Source organism: Hipposideros armiger, unplaced genomic scaffold (assembly GCF_001890085.2).
Source record: "Hipposideros armiger isolate ML-2016 unplaced genomic scaffold, ASM189008v1 scaffold_859, whole genome shotgun sequence".
In the NCBI taxonomy this organism is placed as follows: Eukaryota; Metazoa; Chordata; class Mammalia; order Chiroptera; family Hipposideridae; genus Hipposideros; species Hipposideros armiger.
The window spans coordinates 489,134-513,630 of record NW_017732209.1 but is presented as its reverse complement, the minus strand read 5'-3'; the positions used below and the strand labels follow the sequence as shown (position 1 = coordinate 513,630).

General features: G+C 53.4%; 2 protein-coding genes across 2 annotated transcripts in view; one reads left to right on the top strand and one right to left on the bottom strand.

Moving 5' to 3' along the window:
• Positions 1 to 590: 590 nt before the first annotated feature.
• SIX5 (SIX homeobox 5) lies at positions 591 to 4,753 on the top strand. Its single transcript, XM_019629490.1, has 3 exons — positions 591 to 1,390; positions 2,344 to 3,146; positions 3,440 to 4,753. The coding sequence occupies exons 1-3, from the start codon at positions 591 to 593 to the stop codon at positions 4,048 to 4,050; spliced, it is 2,214 nt and encodes a 737-aa protein (XP_019485035.1). The 3' UTR covers positions 4,051 to 4,753.
• Positions 4,754 to 5,039: 286 nt separating this feature from the next.
• Positions 5,040 to 24,497, bottom strand: part of MEIOSIN (meiosis initiator) — a 30,874-nt gene continuing 11,416 nt past the window's right edge. Inside the window, 13 exon segments of the mRNA XM_019629483.1 lie at positions 5,040 to 5,655; positions 6,289 to 6,378; positions 7,266 to 7,507; positions 7,579 to 7,749; positions 9,106 to 9,176; positions 9,556 to 9,711; positions 10,216 to 10,316; positions 11,167 to 11,275; positions 12,254 to 12,493; positions 13,364 to 13,498; positions 14,747 to 14,858; positions 18,675 to 18,796; positions 23,526 to 23,641. Of these exon segments, the coding sequence (XP_019485028.1) occupies positions 5,490 to 5,655; positions 6,289 to 6,378; positions 7,266 to 7,507; positions 7,579 to 7,749; positions 9,106 to 9,176; positions 9,556 to 9,711; positions 10,216 to 10,316; positions 11,167 to 11,275; positions 12,254 to 12,493; positions 13,364 to 13,498; positions 14,747 to 14,858; positions 18,675 to 18,796; positions 23,526 to 23,641 (1,831 nt within the window). The 3' untranslated portion in view covers positions 5,040 to 5,489.

Below are 24,497 nucleotides of genomic sequence, written 5' to 3'. Positions count from 1 at the left end.
ACTGCGCCTGCGCGGGCCACGCGCATCCGTTCCAGGGACAGACGCTCTAGAAAAGTTGGAGCAAACTTTCTAGCCCGTTTTCCCCGCCCCTTCTCCACGCCAGACCCGCCCCCCTGCGGAGCTGGGAATTCCGAGGGGTGGAGCGCAGGCCGAGATGAAGAGTGGGGGGGCCTTTAGAAGACCCTGGAGACCGAGGCGTGCAGAAGCTCAGTCTCGGGGCGGAGGTGGCTTCGCGCCCTTAGCCCTCCCGGACGGACCGTTACCTTCTCCGTTGTCCCGATGGGGAAACTGAGGCCCTGAGCCAGAGGCACACGCGGGGGGAGGCAAAAAGCGCGGCCTGAGGCAGAGGGAAAACAAAGGGAGAATCACGGACAGACGGGGAGGGGGACGGGCACATACACCGACACTGGGAGACAGACCCTAGTGAGGCGCCGGGCCTGGCATTAGGGGGCAGACGCGGGGTCGACAGAGGGAGAAGATCGGGAAGCGCGAACGGGGGGTGGCGGAGAGGGGGGACGGGCGGGGGAGGGGGCTGGGGAAAGCCCGAGAGAGGAGGAGAAGGAGGGAGGAACTTCCCAAAGTTGCAAAACATGGCTACCTTGCCTGCGGAGCCGAGCGCGGGGCCGGCGGCTGGGGGGGAGGCGGTGGCAGTGGCGGCGACCGAAGAGGAGGAGGAGGAAGCGCGCCAGCTTCTGCAGACTTTGCAGGCGGCGGAGGGTGAGGCGGCGGCGGCGGCCGGGGCCGGGGCGGGCGAAGCAGCGGCGGGAGCGGAGGGCCCGGGGTCCCCGGGCGTCCCCGGGTCGCCCCCCGAGGCCGCTGCCGAGCCGCCCACGGGCCTCCGCTTCTCGCCCGAGCAGGTGGCGTGCGTCTGCGAGGCGCTGCTACAGGCGGGCCACGCCGGCCGCTTGAGCCGCTTCCTGGGCGCACTGCCCCCGGCCGAGCGCCTACGTGGCAGCGACCCGGTGCTGCGCGCTCGGGCCTTGGTGGCCTTCCAGCGAGGCGAGTACGCCGAGCTCTACCGGCTACTCGAGAGCCGTCCCTTCCCCGCCGCCCACCACGCCTTCCTGCAGGACCTCTACCTGCGCGCGCGCTACCACGAGGCCGAGCGGGCCCGCGGCCGCGCGTTGGGAGCAGTGGACAAGTACCGTCTGCGCAAGAAGTTTCCGCTGCCCAAGACCATCTGGGACGGCGAGGAGACGGTCTACTGCTTCAAGGAGCGCTCTCGCGCGGCGCTCAAGGCCTGCTATCGCGGCAACCGCTACCCCACGCCGGACGAGAAGCGCCGCCTGGCCACGCTCACTGGCCTCTCGCTCACGCAGGTCAGCAACTGGTTCAAGAATCGACGACAACGCGACCGGACCGGGGGCGGCGGTGGCGCGCCCTGCAAGAGGTGAGGGGACCCGGGCGGTGCAGGTCCCGCATTCCCGGGACGTGCTATCCACTTAGTCCCCCTCTCCCGCACGCCCACTGCGGGAGCCAGCGCGCCGAACTCCTCGGACGCATTCCGCTCACACCCTCCGGCGCCCATAGTGTGGATGGAATAGCCACACGCCCCGGGCCCCCTCCCCGACATCGCTGTTCCTCTCGCGGAGGCTGGGAGATCTCTTCCCACTGCCCCACTCGGGGCTCCATCCCAGATCTTATCCGTGTTGGTGGCTAGACTTGGGGAGGCAGTGAGAAAAAGAGGGGCTGCAGAAAAGGGGGAGGGGCTTGTGTTCCACCCCACCCCGCGTTGGGGCTTCTTTCAGGCCCCTGCGCTGCGGAGCGCATCTCGGACCATGGCTCTTCCTCACCCCCACCTCCACACCCGCCCCCGCTAGGGGCCCAAAACAGCGTGGTCCGTAGTCTGCCTTTGTTGTGAAACGTGAACCTTCCCCAGCTCCAGTTTCCCTGTAACCCAAGCCCTTCCCCTCCCACCCTGTGCGTCGGCCTCTCACTCCCTTCTCTGACGCCCAGGGGGAGGCACCGGGAACTGAGCAGGCAGCTGCCTCCTCGCTCTCCAAAGCCACTGGGCTGCTTTCAGCCTGACCCAGGAGACTCAGAGCTGCCTGGATGCTCAGCTTCTGGGGCTGGAGCCGAGGGAATGGAAGAGGAGGGCCTCTTCCCTCGCGGTGCGGCCACCTTTAGCTTTGCAGTGGTTTCAATGAGGCACTTGTAGAGGCTCTGTCCCTGGGGTCCTTGGGTCTGAGAGGTTTCATAATCCCCGGGAATTGTCCCCAAGTTTGGGCTAGGAAAAGGTGGGGAGGCGGTGGTCAGCTTGTGCCCTAAAGTCTGCAGAAACTGGCCGGCCAGTGTGGGAACACAGCAGTCAGGGCCACAACTCACAATCCTGTCTCTGGCCAGCGAGTCTGATGGGAACCCCACTACTGAGGACGAGTCCAGCCGCAGCCCTGAGGACCTGGAGAGAGGGGTGGTTCCAGTGACCACCGAGGCCCCTGCCCAGGGCTCCATATTCCTGGCGGGGGCCGCCCCCCCTGCGCCGTGTCCTGCCTCCTCCTCCATCCTCGTCAACGGGAGCTTCCTGGCTGCCAGCAGCTCGCCAGCGGTGCTCCTCAATGGGAGTCCAGTCATCATCAACAGCCTGGCCCTGGGCGAGGCCTCCAGCCTAGGCCCCCTGCTGCTCACAGGGGGTGGGAGTGCCCCCCCACCACAGCCCAGCCCCCTAGGGCCAACTGAGGGCAAGACCTCCTTAGTCCTGGACCCTCAAACTGGGGAGGTTCGACTGGAGGAGGCTCAGCCTGAGGCCCCTGAAACCAAGGGGACCCAGGTGACTGCTTCAGGGCCCACTGGAGAGGAGGTGTCGGGGCCTCTGCCCCAAGTGGTGCCTGGCCCTCCGCCGGCTGCCACCTTTCCTCTGCCCCCAGGACCAGTGTCTTCCGTGGCTGCTCCACAAGTGGTGCCACTTTCCCCACCCCCTGGGTACCCTGCAGGCCTGGGCCCCACCTCCCCGCTGTTGAACCTGCCCCAGGTGGTGCCCACCTCACAGGTGGTGACCCTGCCACAGGCTGTGGGGCCACTGCAGCTGTTGACAGCCGGGCCGGGCAGCCCCGTGAAGGTGGCAGCTGCAGCGGGCCCTGCCAATGTGCACCTGATAAACTCCGGAGTGGGTGTGACTGCCCTGCAGCTGCCTCCAGCCACTGCCCCAGGTAACCCCTTCTGCCTCCCTCCAGCCTGGGTGGGGGGTGGTTATTTCAGGGACAGAGGGTATTATTGGTGGGCTTCAGGGTGGAGGGGTGAAGCTCATCTCTGGCATGCCCCATAACCTTCCTATGCCAGGTAGTGCGGAGACTCAAGCTGCCCAGTCTTGGTCCCACCCCAAAGGGGCTCAGTTTGCCTCTGGCTGATGCCCTTCCTCCTGCCCACCAGCAGTTTCCTCTCCACCTCTGCTCCTGGCCAGCTGCTCCCTCTAACCCTGTGCCTGGCCATCTTCTCCCCACAGGAAACTTCCTCCTGGCCAACCCTGTGTCTGGAAGCCCCATCGTGACGGGTGTGGCCGTGCAGCAGGGCAAAATCATCCTCACAGCCACATTCCCCACTAGCATGCTGGTCTCCCAGGTCCTGCCGCCTGCCTCCAGCCTGGCCCTGCCCCTGAAGCCAGACACGGCCATCTCAGTGCCTGAAGGAGCCCTCCCGGTGGCCTCCAGCCCTGCTCTCCCGGAGGCCCACACCCTAGGCACACTTTCTGCACAGCAGCCACCACAGCCACCACCTGCTCCTGCTGCCACCAGCCTGCCCTTCACACCAGACTCCTCTAGCCTTCTGGCTGGCTTTCCAGCACCCGCGCCTGAGGGCTTCATGCTGTCGACCACAGCTGTGCCCATCTGGCCAGCGGGACTGGAACTGAGCACAGGCACAGAGGGGCTGCTAGAAGCAGAGAAGGGGCTGGGGACGCAGGCCCCCCACACTGTGCTGAGGCTGCCGGACCCCGACTCTGAGGGGATGCTCCTCGGGGGCACGGCGGGGGGCGAGGTCGATGAGGGGCTAGAAGCTGAGACGAAGGTTTTGACACAGCTGCAGTCAGTGCCTGTGGAAGAGCCCTTGGAACTGTGACCCCGCTGGGCCTCACCGCCTCTCCTGACAATGGTGCTTGAGATCCAGGACACTGGGAGTAGGGAAACTTTCAGAAACACAACTGCTGCAATCTGAAGATTCCACACACACTACACCCTCCTCCCCGGTCTGCTTAACCTCTCCAAACCGGACGTGGCAGGGGGACTCACCCCTGGTCGCTCCCTGTCCAGGGGCAATGTCCTTCTGGATGGGAAGCAACCTCTGTGACGGCTCTCTCCTTGCTCTGCCCCCATTGGGGAGATCTGGGGGTCCGGACTCAGGGGCTCTGCCCCCCTCAACCTGGTACTGTGAGCTGAAAACCTTGCCAAATGGCTGGATTTCCAACCTCCTTGAGCCTTCTCCCTATCACTCCCTAAAACACTATTAATAGCTCCACTGACATCCAGTGTTCTCAGAACTGCCTGGAAGCCGATGATGGAGGACAGGCAGTCCTAAGCCCAGGCACTGACAGACCCTCCCAGCTGGGCCCTTCCTGCTGGAGTGCAACGCAGCTGTGGGGAGGCCTGGGCTAGGGTGCCCCACTGGCTTCCCCTGGACTATAGCCCTCATTATCATGTGCAGCCCCAGACCAAAGATCCCCTCACCCATGGGGCAATCCCGGCCCCTGTGTCTAGTTTGTATCCTAAATCTTTATTTTTCTAGGACACATTATGCTTCCATTTCAATTAAAATAAAGTTAACAGACAACTTGAACCTTTTGGGGTGTGGGTTGCCTTCTGAATGACTTGCCCCAAGAAAAACTGAACCACACAAAGCCTGACGAGATTCTGGCTTTCCTATTGTGGCTCCCTGAGGGAAGGGGTGCAGGTCAAACTGGGGCGGCTTGGGAAGGTGTGGCCAGTGTGGTTATTTTCCAACTGCAGCCCCTGGGGCCTCTAGGTCCGGGGAAGAAGGAGCCACCCCAGGGCCGAGGAAGCAGGGGACCAGGGCAGGCTGTGAGTCTCCCTTGCTGGTAACAAGGGTTCCACTTTATTTTTTTGGCAACAATAAATAATCTATAAATAGAATGGGAGGGAGGAGTAGGATAAGGTGAGAATGAACACAGTTGAAACCATTTGATTCTAAGCTAGGCGAGGTAGGGCAGAGGGGAGCCCCTTCTTAACTTCACCTCCCCGCATTTCATTTGGGGCTCCTCCCGCCGGCAGCTCCTCTGATGTACCCGAAGTAGAAAGGAGCTGTGAGAAGGGCATGGGCTGTGGGAGGGCAGAGTTCAGCTGCCCACAGACAAGGCAAACACATAAAGCATCAGGTCAATAAATCGGCCCCCTCCCAGCTCCACAGGAACTGGCCAAAGGGACCTGCACTGGCAGGGGTGAGGCCCAAGAGGGGGCAACCTCTTCCTCATGGTTCCTCCTTTCAAAGGAGAGCAGCAGGAGCTGCAAGGTGGCCAGGGAGGAGAGGTGAGGCGAGTTAGCCTCTCATTTGCGGCAAGGAGGCAGAGAGGCCCGCTTTGAGGAACAGCGGGCCTTCTCGGCCATCAGCTGGTAGAATGGCTTAGGAGTCCCCCAGTCCTCGTCCTCGCTGCTGGAGTTCTTCTGTTTCACAATCCGGTTGTGCCTGTGGCTGAACCTTCGAGCTTTGATGCTGGGAAGAGGCAGTGGGATGGTGGGGTACCTCACTTGCCTCAGGCTCTCTGCCCCACCCCTAGGGCTCTGGCCCCAGCAATGACCAGTGCCGGGGCTGTCTTTGGTCCCACCAGGTGAACCTCTGGGCCTCGGGGGCCCAGTCTATACGTGGGACTCCACCAAGGGCTCTCTGCCGAAGCCACATGTTCCTGTTAAAATCTGTGCTCACAGACATGTATTTCAGGAGCCAATAAGACACAGGCAGGGGCAGCTCCCACAATGGTGGAGAGGAGAGGGTTTGGGGAAGGGAGAGGAGCTGGAAGACGAGGCAAGGAGGAGGCCAAGTGAAAGGAAGGTAAGACCCAGTTTCCTGCGCTGAGAAACTTCCCGTGGCAGAGAGGGCAAAAAAATTTAGGGCAGCGGGGTCCAAATCCCAAATGAAGCTATTTGCCCTTCTAAGCTCCAAGAGAGAACACCTCTCCACCTGTCACTCCCAAATCTTTCATAAAAGTTTGCAACACCCAAACCTCCCACCCTAGTAAACCCCCAGCCTATTTCCAATCTCCGGAAGCTCAAGGCTCTGGAAAGCAGAGCAGGGCTGAGGAGCAGGCTGCCCTCTGCTCCACCATGCCTCTGGGCGGGGGCTCCTCACCAATATGGTTTCCGCTCCTGCTCGGTCATCATTCGCCAGAGTTGGGCCAGCTCCTTGGTGGCAGCTGTGGATGCGGTTCCCGGGCAGAATCTGGGACAGGAGGGTGGAGGTAAGGAAAGGCCTGCGGGGCAGCCTGGCTTGGACGAAGGCCCGGGGTCTGACCACGCGTGCTCCCTTGCCCTCTCAGAGCCTCAGCTTTCCCTCTGAGAACGCAGCTGGTTCCCACCCATGTTGGATATTCTGAAAGCCTCCATTATGCTCCCTGGAGCTTAGCGCCAAAAGGAGGGGGGGGGCGGGCTGGACTAAATGGTTGTTGGGAAGGGGATACCTGTGTGCCAGGACCCATAGGGGTCCTGTGTCCGCTGCTCCTGGTAACAGCCCCTGGATCTTTCTGTAAAAGTACCAGCTGTTCTCCCTGAGGCCTGGGCACCTCCCACCTCCCCCCCCCCACCCCCGCTTTAGGCTGGCACTGAGCAGTTCCGGTTGGGCTCCTGCTCTACCAAGTCAGTCCCAAGAACTTGTGCTTGAAACCTTAGAAACAAGGAGCTCTCCTCCCATGGGGTTGCCAGGGTGGGAGATAGGATATGAGCCCGAACCTCCGAAAGGTGACCATGCCCCCACCCGGCCCCACCTGCTTGAGAATGAAGCCCACCCAGAAGAGTGGCACCAAGAGAGGGACAAGAATTCCAGACAGCATCGTGTGAGCCCTCAAACCAACCAGATCTTGAAGGCAATCCACTCCCTCCCCTTTTCAGGTTGCATAAGCCAATTCATTTCCTTTTTTTCTTAAGTCTGAGGTGAGTTTCACTGCTTACAATTGACAGGCCCTGACCAAAGCAATGGGGTCAGCAGAGATGCTGGAGGACAGCATGGCTGAGGAAGGGTGGGTGGGTGGTTCCAGAAGGGGTGGGGGGCAATGTGTTAGACAGCATAGGGCAACATGCTCTGGGGGGCAAGCCAAAAATGACCCCACCCACCGGATATACTGCTTCCGGTTCATCCTGCAGAACATGATGAAGCCATTGACACATTTTTTCTTCATCTGGGTGGGGCAGGGGGCTGTCTCCTTCTTGGGCTGCATAGGGCATCTGTCTGCCCGGCCCTTTCTTTTCTTCCTCCAGGCTGCGGGCAGGGTCGAGGTCCACCGGGATGGGGTCCGTGTGTAGTCTCCGTCCTCTTCGCTGGAGGACTGAGGGCCCTTGGGGTCGGCCTGAGCATCCTGGGTGGAGAACGGGGAGATGAGACCAGGCCAGAGAGGCGGGACCAACCTCGATGGCGGTCCCTCCCCACCTCCTGCAGCTTGCACACCGACTCTGTGTTGATGTCCGAGTCCTCAGAGCCGGGGCTGGATGGCCCCTTGCTGTTCTCACTCAGCGAGAGGTAGCAGTGGTCCCACGAGACCATGGGCTGGGACAGGCTGTGGGGGTCAGAAGGATCTTCGGGGGCCTCAGAGGGTATGTTCTGGGGGGTGAAGGAGAAAAATGGAGGGGATGTGAAGGGAGACAGTGGTGTCTCTTCATGCCCCACTCACTGCTTTCCTAGGAAATGAGCATGAGAAACATCTCAGATTCAAGACAACCTCGTTCAAACATCCCCTGGACATTCACGCAAATGTCCCCAAGTTCCCACAAGGGTCAGAGAGGGGCTGCACTGGGCTCGGGTCTTCTGCCTCCCATTCTGGAGCAATATCCCTTAATCCCATCACTTTACCACCTCACGTTGAAGCCGTGAAGCCCTGGGCAAGTATTAACTTCTCTGAACCTCTATACAGAAGCACTACCCATGCTTGCAGGGCCAAGAAGCACCTAGCACAGAGCCTAGTGCTTACTAAGGGCTCCGCTAAGACTGTCTTTTTTTGTTTCTACTGCCCATCCAGCTACTCATGGAGGCAGCGCCCACCCCACACACTGGAAGAAGAATCATTTGGGGACCAGAGCTGGGGTTGCCCCTCTGTCAGACGGACAGTGAGCTCCTGGAGCACATGGTGACAACAGAGGTAAGCCCAGGAGCCTGGGAGGAAGTTCTTTCCAATTGAGGATTCTTGGGGTCACTCTGCTGTTTTGTTTCCTCGTCTGTCAAATGAGGTCACAAGAGACCCTGCCTCATAGAGCCATCGTAAAATTACGTGGGGTCTTTTTTTTTAATTTTTTATTTTCTTTTAAGATGTTTATTGGGGAATTGGGGGGATGGGAACAGTGCTGGGGAATTGGGGGAAGGGGAACAGACAAGTTGCTGTCCTTTTGTTCTTCAGTCTAGTTGTGGAGGACGTTGCTTCACTGGCCCAAGTTGGCACCATCATTGCACTCTTCCCGGGTGAGGCAGATCAGTCGCCGGCTTCTGGACGGCCGCTCACTGCAGCTGCTGGCTGCTGGCTACACACGGTAGCCCATGGCAACCCACTGCCGCAGGGGCTGCAGCCTACGCCGTTGCCGGCGACTCATGGCAGCCCAGCTCCAGGTTGAGCTGTTGTTCAGCATCTTAGCTGTAGAGGGCAGTGTCACTGGCCCTCATATGTGGGATCCAAACCGGGGCCCTCTGGCATCCCAAGCCAGTTCTTAACCATCGCGCCACTCGGCCGGCCCTATGTGGGGTCTTTTATGGGCACCTGGCAGCTTTTTAGCTTTTATCTTTTGTGTCTAGTTCATTTCAAGTGCCCAGCATACAGCAGGCACCTGGTGGCCAGCAATGAGTGTTCAGAGGATGGGCACGTGAGTCTCTGGAAAGGTTGAGGGGATAAATGAGTGAATCAAGCAGGTGAGCAATGTGTATGGAAAGAAAGATGGCCATGTCTGGACAGGTGGATGGAGAGATGCCTACCTTCTGTGGTACCTCGAGCATGCAGGCAGAAGGTGAAGACACAGGATCTAAGAACGCTTCTCCAAAGAGCGCTGTCAGAGAGGGAGGCCAGAGAGATGACTGGGACCGAAAGGTCTCTCTTCCACCACCAAGCCTTTGTCTGCCAGCCCGCTAGCCTGAGTGCTGCTCTCTGGGTTTCTGGATCTCTTGCCCCATGTCCAAATCCAGCTCCCAGGCCAGCTCCCGTGGGGCACCTCCAACCTGGGCAAAGCAAGTGGCTCCCCGCTCTGGGCTCCTTGAGTCTCCCACTCCCCACACTAGCCTGGGGCTACTCCCTTACCAGGCTGTAGGCTCCTTGAGGCAGGGCCTGGATAGGATTCATCCCTGGGTGTCCCTCACTGCCCAGCATGGTGGGCACCACCATGTGTTTTCTGAATGAACCAAGCATCAGGCCCAGCCCTGGATGCTCACCTTGGGTCAGAGACTCGGCACCATCCTCCAGGATCTTTTCTGGCAGCAATTTCCCTGGAGAGCTGAACAGGGAAGGGCTGAGGCCTAGGATTTCACTTGGGAGGCCCGTCCCACTCCAGTAGGCCATCTGGGGAGGCCCCAAGGCCAGTGGGCTCCCTGAAAAGGAAATATCAGGTTTGGGGGAATGGTCAGATTGTCCTCTCCCTCAGCATGGCAGCTGGCTTTGAGGAGATGGTACCAGACACTGGGGAAAGGTGATGCTGTTAACTGCTCATTTTGAGTGCTTGGTAGAGGAAATTAAGAGGCATGATACCTGGATTATGCAGCTGGCAATAAATAAATAAATAAATAAATAAATAAATAAATAAAATTATCATAATGTACTAGATCCAATAGACTGATTGTAGCTACCTGGAGCTCTGTGTTAAGAAAGATTCTGAGGTAGTGTCTGGGACCACCAGAAAGAGTGACATATGATTAGCAATATCTGCCATGGCAACCAATGGCTCAGTGACAGAGGCCACATTATGTTTGCATCCCTGTGCTTAGCAGACATCCATTCCCTGTCCCGCTTTCCTCTCTCCACTAAAATCCTCAGAAGGAAGGTACCAAGAAGGCCCCACACCAGCCTACAAAGAAGAGAGACAGAGTTTCAGTCACCATGGGGGCTGCCCTCTGGGGTCCAGGCAGGAAGCCAAGGGTCAGCGTCTGGGGACTCCTGGTTCACCTCCTCACTGGAATCGTAGAACACCAGCTTCTGCCTGCAAGAGGTGAAATTCAAAAGGCAGACCCAGAGCCCTGGGCTGGGAACTGCTGTGACCCTGGGTGAGCGGTCTCCCCATTGGGTGACTCAATGTCGCCCACTGTGAAATAAGAGAGGAACCACTCCATGATGGCTGCTGGGTAAATGCTGGGAGCAGAAAGCTTAGTCAGCTGAGGCGCTGCCCTCAAGGAGCTTCAAGGCTTGTGAGGAGAGGCAGCTGTAGTCAGATGCTGATGTCACACTCATGGGGCAGTTTGGGGAGGACAGAGAGGGTGGGTAGGGCAGGAGGGAGGACAGCACTGAGATCAGGCTGAAGGATGGTAGAGTTTTCCGGGTGAATGAGGAGAACTGGCTTTCTGGAAAGAGGGACCAGAGGGTGAAAAGCCCAGAGGGGACAAGGGCATGGCTCCTGTGAGGAGTGGTGAATATTTAGAGGTGTTAAGGATAAGATTCATAGGTGAGGGGCAGGAGAGGGTGCTGGCAAGGGGAGCGAGGGCCAGAGAAGGTCTCAAATGCCAATGAAAATATTTGGGCTCTACCCTGTGGGCACTGAGGGGGGGCCTTAAACTGTGAACTGACATGGTCAAGGTCTCTGTGTTAGAAAAGCCACTCCATTGACCAGTGAGGATGGGCTGGAAGGGTGAGACGGGAGGCAGGGAGACCAGTGAGGGGCTGTGGCCCAGCAGACAGTAATCAAGGCTCTCTTCCAAGCTTACGGTGCCCACTGTAGAGCTCGCTCCACAGACACCAGCAGAGGATGTAAATCAACCTCATTTCTTACTGTCCCTCAGCCATTCCAGACCAAACACCTCAGCCTCTCCCCATCAAAGCCCTTGGGGTTCCCTTACCTGGGAAAGGGCTGTGTCCTGGTGAGAAAATGGATCCTCTCAGCCCCGTTCTGGGCCTCAAAGGCAGGGTAAGGCCCATCATCCTGGGAGCTCTTTGTGTAATAGCAGCCTAAGGAGGCAAGTCAGGGTAATCACTTCTGTGACTGGGACAAGTACTGGACTCCCAGATGGAGGGGTGAAGAGGTGCCAAGGTCTGCCACAGCCTCGCCCACCCCCACCCTAGCCAAAACCTCAAGCTTCAGGGCCTTTGTATGAAGCTCCGGGGCAACCCGAATCACCACTAGGTTTCTGGAATCCTATATATCCTTATCAGAAGCTGAAGGAAGATAAAATCCTTAAGTGGAATAATGACAACGAAGATGATAATAGCAAACAAGTACAAAGTGCTTACTAAGGCCAGCATGGTTTAAGTATTTTACATATTTATCAGTAACCCCCTGTGGAAGAGTGCGATTATTATACCCAGTTTGCAGCTAAGTAACTTGCCCAGAGTCACACATCTAGCAGATCTGGGAAGCCCTCCCTCCCTGGTGAGTCAGGCATCTCCTCTGGGCCCCCATGGCCTCTTGGGCAACCCGAGGAAGTCTGGGTCACTCGGGCTCATCAGTGTGATAGTGAGATACTTTTGCTGGACTATGTCACTAGCACCTAGCATGTGGCCTGGCACAGAGGTGATCTCAGGGTGTAAGGGCTGAGTGAATAGGTAGAGGGTGGGATGACCCAAGGTCTTGCCTTCCAGTCATGCCATTTCTCGCCTGACTGTGCTGGCATAGGGACGGCGAGTCAGAGAACAACTGTCTGGCTGCTTCAAGTGAAGTCTCACAAGGAGGCCCTGCTCTTATCCCCAGTTCTGTGACCTGCAGCCCTCGCACGAGGGCAGCACTGACCTTGTCCTGCCCTGACACCCACAGCAGAGCCTGAGGGAAAAGAAAACTGGGAAAAAGGTCATAAGCTGAGTGAAGCCAGAGGCAGTGTCCTCTTGTCCACCACTGAAGCCCCAGCTACAAAGACTGTGCCTGGGATATTGTGGTGCCTGATAAATGGTGTATAAATGATTGGCTAAATTAATGGTGAGGAAGAGACCAACTTGAGATGTCACACTGGACACTGTTCTCAGCCATATCCAGCAGCCAGGATCTTCCTCCCTTTCAGTCACCTTGAGGTGGGGACGATGCAGCCGTAGGGCAAATGCAGGGTTCCAGGCATCTTGCAGGAGTGGTGATCCCCCCTATGTTTCCTCCTTTCTGGTCTGAGGATGGGGTCACCTGCTTCCTGGGCTTGTCCAGGGCCAGACAGCGGCGAGGGTTCTGGGCCTGGGTCCGGCAATCTGAGACAGCAGAGAGACGCATGAGATGAGGCTGGGGGCCTGACTGTCACCAGATGGCTCTGGTGCTGGTTTTCTTTGCTCTGGGCCCAGCCGCCTGTTTCAAAGCTTTGCCTGGACTGGTCCCTCATCAGTGCTTTCCGGGTAAGCCCGGCTCCTCAGTTAGAGATCATCTAGTCCAACGTTCTCTTCCCCTACCCACAGGTTAGAATCACCTTTCGAGCTCTGAAAAAATGCTGACATCCAGCTTCCACCCCAGACCACCGAAACCCAACTTTCTGGGTGTGAGGCACAGACATAGGCTGTTTTTTTGTTGTTTTTTTTTAGCACACTGGATGATTCACAGGTTTAGCCAGGGCTGGAAAGCACTGATTAGGTTCAACTCCCATTTTAAAGACATGGAAACTGAGGCCTACAAAGGGGAAGGGACATGGAGTGAGTTATAGCAAGGCTGAGGCTGGACCCAGGACGCTGGCCTCCCACACTTGGTGTTTCCTCCACCCCATGCTCCCTGATACCCTGGCTCAGGAATGGGTGACAGGCCCTAAAGACAATCAATGCTCAAGAGCGTGTGCCCCTCCATGTAAGCATTGCTTGAGCAATATGCTCTCAGGCTCCTAATCCTTAAGGCCATTCTGTGTCAGGCACTACAATTTTCAGATGAGGAAGATGAGGCTGAGAGAAGAGTGACCACCCCAGGCCACAGAGCTAGTAAGAGGAGGCGCCAGGAATTGAACCCAGGTATAGCTGACTCTGAAGCTTTGTCGGGGGTTCAGGATTGCTGACGGCCTCCCAGGAGTGTAAAACCCCTGGAGAAGGAGCCTCTCCCCTCTGACCCCTGCTTCCAGCTCTGCCTCCACTGATAGCTTGTACCTGATGCTCGGGTCAGCTTCTTCTTCTGAGGTTTTTGGCAGGCTCCCTGAAGACAGGACTTAAAAGAGTGTGGGGAGCTAGACGGGGTGGACTGTCTCCACCTTGCTGGGCCCACAGCGAGGTTCCAGCCCAGCCCTGCACAGGATGGAGAGGGAGACAATCAGATGCCCTCACCCTCACCCTACCCCAAACTCTACCTTCTGGGCAATGCTTCCCATTGATAGTGGGGAGGACAGGAAGCAGGTTGCCATGGTCCCCAGGCTGACTCTACAAATGTAAAAACTGAGGTCCCAGGACATCAGACTTGTCTGAGGTTGCATAGTCAGGTGGCAAAAGTAGGGTTTCCCTAGGGCCTTGGCTAAGAGGGAAGACAGATTTGATGCTTCCAAAATGTGTTCCCATCTTCCCTACCCCAAAACAATTCTTCCTCCTGGAAGACAGTGAGGGCTCCTCCACTCTCCTGGGTCACCTGGGGCCTCTCCCTGAGGCCTCTTAATTCTTGTTCGTTAACGCCTCCCAAATGCACCCAACTGCTGTCCACACTCAGCCACAGTGCCACATTTGGCCTCATCGTCTTCTGACCGGGTCACTCCTAAAAGTACCTTCACTGATCTCCTGACTCCAGTTTCTCACTTAATTACCAATCCTCCACACTAGATATCAGAGGCCTCATTCTAAAACAAAAAAAAATCTAATCACAGTTTGCCCCTGGCTTAAAGCTCTTTAGTAATTCTCAGCTTCTTTGCTCCCTCCTCAGCTGGGCACTGGAAGCCCTTCAGGATCTCATTCCTGCCTCATCTACTTTTTTTGCCTGTGTATTTTTCCCACCAGTAATGGCAGCACCCCACATGCATGGTTTTGGGCAACTGGCTTGTTCCAGACACTGCATTACAACAGTCTCTGCACATATGAACTCATTTAATCTTCACGACCAACACAGAAGGAAGTATTAGTATTGGCTCCATTTTGCAGGTGAGGAAACAAGCACAGAGGTTAAGGCAACAAGACGTGTATCTGAGTCAGGATCTGGCTGGAGAGGCTATGCACATCATCTCGATGCTACACAGTCCCTCCAATCACACCCATCTGCTTGCTTGTCCCCAGGCATTTCACACGTGTCTTCTCATGCCTGCATGCTCTTGCTCAGATCGTTTCTTCTGCCTGGCAGGGCTGCACCGTCCACAGCTCCAAACCCCCTGCCTCCACAGTCTTCCTTGACATCCTCCTCTGGGTTCACAGCATCTTGCACATCTCTCTGACTTTGTCCCCTCCGCGAGGCTGTGATCTGGGACGGCTTGGAATCATCTGAGTCACTCGGTGTCCCTGATAGCCAAGACAATACTTGGCATGTATCAGGACCTGGAAAACGTTGGCTGGACTTACCCCCAAGTCCACTTTCCCCATTGGTGATGTGGAATGTGAGCAAGGCCTTGGCCACATCGATGCTTCTCTGGAGGTATTGAATGTATTGCAGGACGTGCAGCAGAATCTCCTTCTGCCCCCAAAAGAGAGACAGGATTACGCTCAAGAGTGGGGCCCAAGACAATGTGAGGCTGCTGGAGACCAGAGACAAAGGCTCCAGGGCCCCGTTCCCCACCCAACAACTCCTCCACTGACAGACATGTTCTTATTCTGCTGTTCAGTCCTCACTGCAGCCCAGCAAGATAGCGGTTACAGCTAAGAGTGCTAATGGGACTTGCTATGGTTACAGACAGGAAGTGGCAGGGCTGGGATCTAAACCCACGTCTGCCTGCCTCCTGGTCCAGTTTTCCGGCACAAACTGTTCAGCTTCCCACCCCTGGTCCTTTGCACATGCCATATTCTCTATGGGCTAAGCCCTTCTCTTCTTCCCACGCACCCCCTCACCTGGCATCTCCTTCTCTGAGCTTCAGCGCAGTGTTCTCCCCTTCCAGCTTCCCACCTCCCTGACCCCTCTCACCCAGGCTGGGTCAGATGTTCCTCCTAGGCACGCTTGTAACACCCGGAGTCTGTTTCCACCAAGGCACTTGCCACACTGTTTTATAATTATCTGTTTACACATTGTTCTCTCCCACTGAGTTTGGACTAGTTGAGGGTAGAGACTATAGCGAATTAATTTCTGTATCCCAACCACACAGAATCCAGAGGTGGCTCAGCCAGGGAATGTGAAGGAATGAATGTCCCCCACAGCACCGAGCACGATATACAGACGGCCACTGAAATTATTTAACCTGACCCATGGAAAGGAAGCTAGAATCTAACTAAGGAACACATGTAACATACAGCAAAGATATTGCTCGTTTGGAAGGACCTGGATCCAATCTGCCACTTACTGGCTGTGTGCCGGGAGCAGGTCATTTTACTTCTTGGAGCCTCAGTGTTCTCATCTGTACAATGGGAATGAGCTACTCATTCAGGCTTGGAGGATTATCAGTAGGACTAAACAAGTCATGTGTGAAATCTCCCAGCACAGAGCCTGATATATCAGTTGCCTAATAAATGCTTAGTTGACGGCTGAATGAGACCACCTTCACCAGGTTCTCAAGGGATTAAATAAGAACCTTTTCTAACTTTTTATAATTACAACATGGGTTTTTTCCAGGGCAGATACTGTCTTTTTTGCTTAGTATCTCCAATATCAGGCTTGGCACATGGTCAGCAATCACTAAACTGAAGTCTTTGTAAACTATAAAATAATATAAAATGTTACTTATTATTACTAGTGTAAAGGTTTTACGCAGAAGGTAATTGGGCATCATCTCAGATTTCAGGATAGAAGGCTCAGTAATTGAAATTTCAGGAAGGTTGGCTTGGGGGCCGCACCAGGCTCAAATACCAGCAATCTTCTGAGGGTGATATGGACAAGTCCTGCAACTGCCTCAGCAAAGGAAATTCATTCATTCATTCACTCATTCATTCATTCCCCAAACGTCTACTGAGCATTCAGTGACAGTGGCTGAGGGTGTGGGCCTTTGAAAAGGGATACATCTGCCTGTCTCACTGAGGCTGTGTCCCTCTGGGCAATATGAGCCCTTGTGCTTCAGTTTCCTCAAACCAAAAAAGGAGCATACCCATATGCATCTCAAAAGCCTTGTAGGAGGATTAAATGAGAAAATGTATATTCTGGGAACTCAGGATATGACACCTAGGACTCTTGGTAAGTTGGGAGAAATTACTACTGTTACCTGCCCTATGCTCAGCCCTGTGGGTACTGGGGATAGAGATTTATCCATTGTGCTCCTTGCCATCTCAGAACTCTTCATCTAAAGAAGGTCAAAGATAAGGAAACAATCGCGGTAATATGCTGAGGCCTTTGCTGGTCAGAGGGAGAAGCTCCAGCATCATATGGGCAGGTGGCACTTAATCAGCCAGAATGGTGAGAAAGGGTGCCACAGATCTTAGCTGCATCCCGTCTCAAACATGGGAGAGGCCACACATAATAGCTCCAATTAGTTCACTGAGCAGTGGACTGAGCAGGTCCCACAGCCATGACAGAGCTGTGATGATGCACTTCAGGCAGTCTGGTCAAGTGGGAGGCTGGGGACTGACTTGTATGTGGACGCAGGTTGTATGTGGAGCAGGGGGGCCCAGGACTGAACTTAAGGAAGAATGAAGATGGAGAAGAGGAGGGATCATTAAGACAGCAGAGAATCGATGGTAAAGAAAGTGGCCTGGGGAGAATTCCACCAGGAGATGTGGTCATCTGGTCAGCGATGAAATAATGCCTGTACCCTGACTAGATTGCCATTCCTCCAGGGCAGGAACTGTGTCCCAGACATCTCTGCCCTCCCTGCCAACAGCTTATGACAGCACCTATGCATGCCAAATACTCAAATGTTTGAGGACAGAGGACAAAATTCCTCAAATATTTTTGAGCACCGTGGTGGCCTGCATAAGGCCTCTCCCCAAAGACGTCCATGTCCTAATCCCCAGAACCTGTGAATATGTTTTGTTAATACAACAAAGGGGACTTTGCAGATGTGATTACATTAAGGATCTTCAGATAGGGAGATTATTCTAGATTATCTAAGTGGACCCAAGGTAATCATAAGGGTTCCTTATAACAGGAGGCAGGAAGGTCAAAGGTCGGGAGGCAAAGTGACAACGGAAGCAGAGAGAGAAGGAAAGAGATTTGAAGATGCTGCACTGCTGGCTTTGAAGGGACCATGAGCCTAGGAACACAGGTGACCTCTAGAAGCTGGCAAAGGGAAAGGAAACAGATTCTCCCCTGGAGCCGCCAAGAAGAAGCAACTCTGCAGACACCCTGACTGTAGACCAGAGAGACTGACTTTGGACTTCTGACCTCCAGAAATGTAAGAGAACCAATTTGTGTTGTTTTAAGCCATTACATTTGTGGTAAGCTGTTACAGTACCAACAAGAAACTAATATAAGTGCTTCATATTGGGGATTGATAGAATGTGGGAGGCAGGAAGAAGGTCAGGGTTAGGGTCTGGCAAATCTCCCCATAACACCCGCTCCTCTGAACTTCTTTGGAGGCACAAAGCACATTCTAGCTGGGATAACTTACTACTGTGTTCAAATCTTTATCTTTCTGACCAGATTCTGAGTTGCCAGAGAATGAGAGTGGGCCTCAAATTTCTTTGCCTCCTCTAGTTGTGATCATAAAAGCTTCTGTCATCCAACCATCTTTCCATAAATGGTCGATTAATGAGTAATACATGACTGAATGAGAGGAACTATAGCAAGAAAACATCACACCAAGGCCTTCAGGATCTCTGTGTCTCATATTAAGCAGTTCGCACTGGGAGCGAGGTGTTACCTCAGCACATTTATTGAGTAGCCATTGGAGACATGCAGAGAAGCTTTATCTGTTCCTACCTCATGGAGATGATACCTACAGGTCACAAAACAAAGGACTGGGAGAGGGAACTGACACTTATTCAGGGCCTGTCACAGCTATTATGTCATTACAGCTTCACAATATCTCTGGATGAGAAGTTATCTTTCCTAGTTTTACAGATGAGAAACCTGAGGCTTGAGAAGCTGATAATCTGAGCATCCGGCCCAGACTGCTGCAGTTGTAGAGCTGGAGGGCTCACACCCATGCCTGTCTGACTCCCAAAGCAATGACCTTTCCCGGCTCCTTGCCTATTTTCCCCTCCCAGTTCTCCCTGCCTCTTTTGTAAGAAAGAATTCCACAGGCTTCTACTCATGGGCTCACAGACTCCTTGGAATTCCCATTCAGAGCAGGACCATTCCCATCTAAGTGCTGTCACTGAAAGGGTCTGTTCAGGTTGCCCAGCCTAACCTGCTTACTGACATTTTAGGATCTGCCTTCCAAACCCACCTCCTCTCCTTTAGTCCTCTTACCTTGGTGAGCTTCTTGCGACCGGTCTTCAGGGGCACAGGTAGCAGCAATGCCAGCTCGTGGAGTTTGCTGGTGTGGTTTTTCCTCTGCTTCCTGTTTTGGGACAAGAGCTGGTTTTGGTTAGGGCATCCAAAATGGAATTTGGCATCTGACTCCCAAACCTGCAGTCTCAGTGTTGCACTGTCCCAGGCACCCAAGACAGAGTTCCGGGCATTGTCGGGACATCATCCCTTATCTCCTTGTCCAATTGGTCGCCAAATCTTGCCCATTCCTCCTCTGATCCCTTCTCCCCTTCCCCACAGCCCCTGCCCTAGTCCATGTACTGACATCCTCATAGGCCTCCCAGCCTCCCTCAATCCATACTGTCTACTAGAGTCAGAATTCTTTCTGAAACACAGATCTGACCACACTTTTCTCATCTGTGCAATGGGAATGAGGACAATTATTCAGGCTCAGAGGATTATCAATGGGACTAAATAAACTAGTGTGTGTGAAATTGCCCAGCACAGAACCTGATACCTTAGCTGTCTAGTAAGTGCTTCCGACCTCTCAATGCCATCCTGTTACTAAGGATCAAGTTTAAACCCTCAACATGGCTTATAATGCCCCTCATGGCCTGGCCTGGTTGACCATTCTGGCCTCATCGTTTACTTCCTTTTTTCTCTCCCTTCGCCTGACCCTAAATCCACAGGACAGGTGAGGTACTTCTGCTAAGGTCCCCCAGCTCCTGTGCTCATGCATTTCTCTGATCCCTGCACTGGCCTGAGAGCTGGGTGGGGGGCACCACTGTATCTCTAGCACCTAGAAAAGAGTCTGGCACATTGTGGGAACCCAACACATATTTGCTAAATGAATAAATAAGGGCATGAAAGCAATTGTCTCCTGGGCAGATGAAGAACTTCCGGGATCTAATCCCTCAATTCATAATTCATAATACACCCATGCACACACACCTCCACCCTCTCTCCTGACAAATGGAGACACAAAGACTTTGGGATCTCTCTCCCAAATTACATGCCACTGCCATTGCTCATGCTACTCTTTTTTTTTTTTTTAAGATTTTATTGGGGAATTGGGGGAGGGGAACAGTGCTGGGGAATCGGGGAAGAGGAACAGACAAGTTGCTGTCCTATTGTTCTTCAGTCTAGTTGTGGAGGACATTGCTTCACTGGCCCATGTTGGTATTATGATTATTGTACTCTTCCCGGGCAAGGCAGATCAGTCGCCGGCCTCTGGACGGCCGCTCACGGCGGCTGCTGGCCGCTCACGCTGGCTACTGGCTACACTCGGTAGCCCATGGCACCCCACTGCAGCAGGGGCTGCAGCCTATGCCGTAGCCGGCAACTCATGGCAGCCCAGCCCCAGGTCGAGCTGCCGTTCACCATCTTAGCTGCAGAGGGCAGTGTCACTGGCCCTCATATGTGGGATCTGAAGGGGGGCCCTCTGGCATCCCAAGCCAGTTCTTAACCAGTGCGCCACTCGGCCGGCCCTCATGCTACTCTTTTAGGAACACCCAAACACCTCTGTCTACACGGATCCTTATCTCATCTTCCTTCAGGGCCCAGTTCAATCACCACCTGCCCCAGGAAGGCTCTCCAACCTGCCTTGCCTTTCTGCCAAGTCCTCAGCTGGACACCATGGAAACAGAAGAATCATGGACACTGACATCAAGGAGATGCAGGAACAGTGTGAACGACACACATCTCCCTAACCAAACTCTGATGTCCTGAAAGAATCTTTCTTATTCATTCATTCAGCAACTACTTATTGAGCAACTACTATGTGCCAGGAACTGTGATAGGGGACAGGGATAAAAGTATAAAAAACAAATACAACTCCTTCTAGAGTCCACATATACTCAGGGGTAAAGTCATTAATCAAATTGTCACACAAACAAACATAAAGTTGCAACTAGGGCCAGAACCAGCTATACAATTTGCTGGGGGGGATGGCACCACAAATGAAAATACAGGGTCCCTCACTCAAAAACCAAGAATTTCAAGGGCTGGCCGAGTGGCTTGTTGGTTAAGAGTTGGCTTGGGAGCACGAGCTGTGAGCAGCAGGGCCGCCGGTTCAGATCCCACATGGGCCAGTGACGCTGCCCCCTCTAGAGCTAAGATGGTAAACAACAGCTCGACCTGGAGCTGGCTGCGATGAGTCGCCGGAGATGGTGTAGGCTGCAGTGGGGCTGCAGTGGGCTGCTGTAAGCTACCGTGAGTGGACGGCAGCTGGCGTGAGCTGCTGTGAGCGGCTGTCCAATGGCCAGAGACTAATCTGCTTCAGCCGGGAAGAGCACAATAATCATAATACCAACATGGGCCAGTGAAGCGGCATCCTCCACAACTAGACTGAAGAACAAAAGGACAGCAACTTGTCTGTTCCCCTTCCCTGATTCCCCAACGCTGTTCCCTCCCCCAATTCCCCAATAAAATATTTAAAAAAAAAAGAATTTCAAGATGGTGACAGCGGAGCATTAAACCACGCATCAAGTTCTTCTAAGTACAGGACCCTGTGACTGAATGGGTCACATGCTCACGAAGTCGACAGTGATGGGGACAAAGAAGAGGTATTGCTTGATGTTATGGAAGCTTGTTAACAGGTGGCTTTGATTTAATTAACGAGGTCTTCCCTGAGGAAATAAACCTGGCCAGAACCTGTTCTGAATGATTAGTGGAAGTGTATAGGTGAAGAGGGAAAGAGCACATTTCAGATAGAGGGAACATGTGCAAAGGTCCTGTGGCATGAGGGAGCATGGAGAATTCAAAAGAAATAAAGCTGGAGTGTCTGTAGCACAGAAAGCAAGGAGTCCTATAGGGTGAGATGAAGTTGGAGAAGGAGATAGGGGCCAGATGGGTCTTGTTGGCTCACAGTACAGAAATTTTGCCTTTATCCTAAGACCACCAGGAAGCCATTAAAGGGCTTTACACAGGGGGTGACATATTAGTTCACCCCCTCAAAACCCTTATGAATACAGAAAACCACTATGAAGACTGTACATATTAATCAACTGAATGAAGGAATGAAAGAAAAAAATCACCAACTAGTCTCAAGGTACCTCCTGGTAGAAACCATAACTTTGAGGGGCGAGGGTGTTGGGGTTTTATCCTTGCAGAAAAACTGGGTAGGCTGACCTCTAAAGTCCTGTCTAGCCCTGATATTTATTGTCTGCATTCCACTTTCCTTCTGTTCTAGAGAAACTCGTGGAAGCCCCAGCAAGAAACAAACAAAAGGCAAGGAAAAAGTGTCCAGGTCTATTTAAGTTCAAGGCATTATTTGACCATGTCTGAGAAAAAAAGTTTTGTTTACACTGGGTTTGCAAAACACCATGAGAGCCTTCTCTGCAAACACAGAAGTTACAGAAAAAAATAAAAATTTTGGAGAGAACAAAAGGGTGACTAAGAATCACAAAATCTTGGCATCTCCTGGGCAGCAGTCCGAATAGGTGTGACCTGGGCTCTGTTCACATGGGCTTCTGGGAGCTGGGCACTCCCTCCCAAAGCTGCCCCTTTCCTCGCTGGGTGGTTCTGGCTTTAGCCAAGTACTTTCCTCATAGTCTCTATACTTTTCACTCTCTAACCCAGCTCTGCCCTCTGGGTCTGCAGGGAACAGGTCAGCTCCAGCCACTTGGGTCCCTTTTCTGTTTCTCTAAACTGCCAAGTTTACTTCTGCCTTAGGGTCTTCACTATTCCCTCCACTTGGAATGTTCTTTTGCCCTGATTTTTGCATGGCTGGTTTCATCTTTGACATTCACCACTTAGCTTAAATGTAACTTCTTCAGGGAGGCCTTTCCTGACCACTCAATCTAAACAAGCACATTCTTTGTCACATCTCCATATAATTTATCAGCATCTGAAATCTTATTAATTAATTAATGTATTTATTATTAACTCCACAAGGGTGGGGATTTTTGTCTTTTTTATTTATTGTTATATCCCAGGCTTACCTGTCCATTAGGCATAGTAAGCACAGTTCCTAGGGGCCATGATACTTTGAGGGGGCTTATGAAAATGTTTTAATTTCTTTTAAAATCAGAATAAAAAAATGGATATAATCCAACTTGGATTATATTCGTCTTTGTACCAACAGTGTTGTTAACTACAATTTTTAATATGTTTTTAATGGAAGAAGGGGCTCAAGAAGGCAAAATCGCCTAGGGCCCATGAAAGTCATAATGTGGCCCTGGCTGTATCCTCAGCTTCTAGAATAATGCCCAGCACTTAGGTGCTCAATAAAAAGCTGTTGAATTAATGAGTGCTTATTTTGTCTTGTGATGGCCTCTAAGGCTTTGAAATGTCATATGACTAATTCCTGGGTTTCCTCTTCCCTGAGCTAATCAGCCTAAACACTCCCTATTTTACGGGAGCTGAAAGGAGCCTCAACCAAGAACCAGCCCCAATTTCTTATGTTAGGTATGGGAAAACCTAATTTGCTTTAATATGCACAGGAACTTAAGAGTTAGAGCTGCCCCAAAGTGCAGCAAATCAGGGAGCAGTCCCAAGAAGCAGCATAATAGTTATTAGCTCCAGCTTTTGAAGCAGACAGACCTAGATTAAAATCTCAGCTCTGCCACTTGCTGTGTGACTTTGGACAAGTGCCTTCATCTCTCTGGGCCTGTTTTTAACTCATTTATAAAATGCAGGTGGCTGGGAAGTTTGATTTGTCAGGAAGGTGCTTAACACAGTACCTGGCACATAAGGAGTGCTCATAAAATGTTAGTTCAAGACAGACAATAGATAGCCATTTGTCAGGATGCTTTAGGGATAAGGGATACTGGAGAATGGAGTGGAGGTATTGCTTTGGATGACTATGGTTGATCAAACTGTTGTTTTGGGTTGACCAACATCCAACTCCCCCTTTCTGGTAATAGTTTCCTTTGGTGAACCTCCCCTCCCCTACTCTCAGTCCATGTGGTTCAGAGAAGCTCATGCCAACCTCCCCTTCCACTAGGGAGCACAGACGCAAGGTCCAGCCAAGAAGAGTCACAGTGATTGGTTCAGGATTGGGGTCATAACCAGGTTTGTCCAATCAGTCAGTGGATTCTGGAATGAGACTCTCTGAACCAGGGTTGTCAAGCTGGCAAAATAAGAACTTGGAGCTGCTGGGAGTCATCTTGCTGTCACAAAAGGAGAGCCTGCTTGAGAAGAAAGCCAACACAGACAACAGCAGAGCTGCGAGAAGCAGATTCCTGGCAACACCATTTAACCCCCACCTGGAACCAGCCAAGCCCAATGCCCCTGAATTTTTTGTTTAAAAGATCCAATAGGGCCGGCCGAGTGGCGCGATGGTTAAGAACTGGCTTGGGATGCCAGAGGGCCCCGGTTTGGATCCCACATATGAGGGCCAGTGACACTGCCCTCCACAGCTAAGATGCTGAACAACAGCTCAACCTGGAGCTGGGCTGCCATGAGTCGCGGGCGACGGCGTAGGCTGCAGCCCCTGCTGCAGTGGGTCGCCATGGGCTACCGTGTGTAGCCAGCAGCCAGCGTGAGCGGCCAGCAGCCGCAGTGAGTGGCCATCCAGAAGCCGGCGACTGATGTGCCTCGCCTGGGAAGAGCGCAATGATGGTGCCAACTTGGGCCAGTGAAGCAACGTCCTCCACAACTAGACTGAAGAACAAAAGGACAGCAACTTGTCTGCTCCCCTTCCCCTAATTCCCCAGCACTGTTCCCATCCCCCCAATTCCCCAATAAAAAAAATCTTTAAAAAAAAAAGATCCAATAAATCCCCTTTTATGTTTAAGCTGGTTTCAGCTAGGTTTCTGTTATTGCACTAAGAGTCTTTATTAATACAAGGACTCCACATCTAGAAAGAGGGAAGAAAAAAAG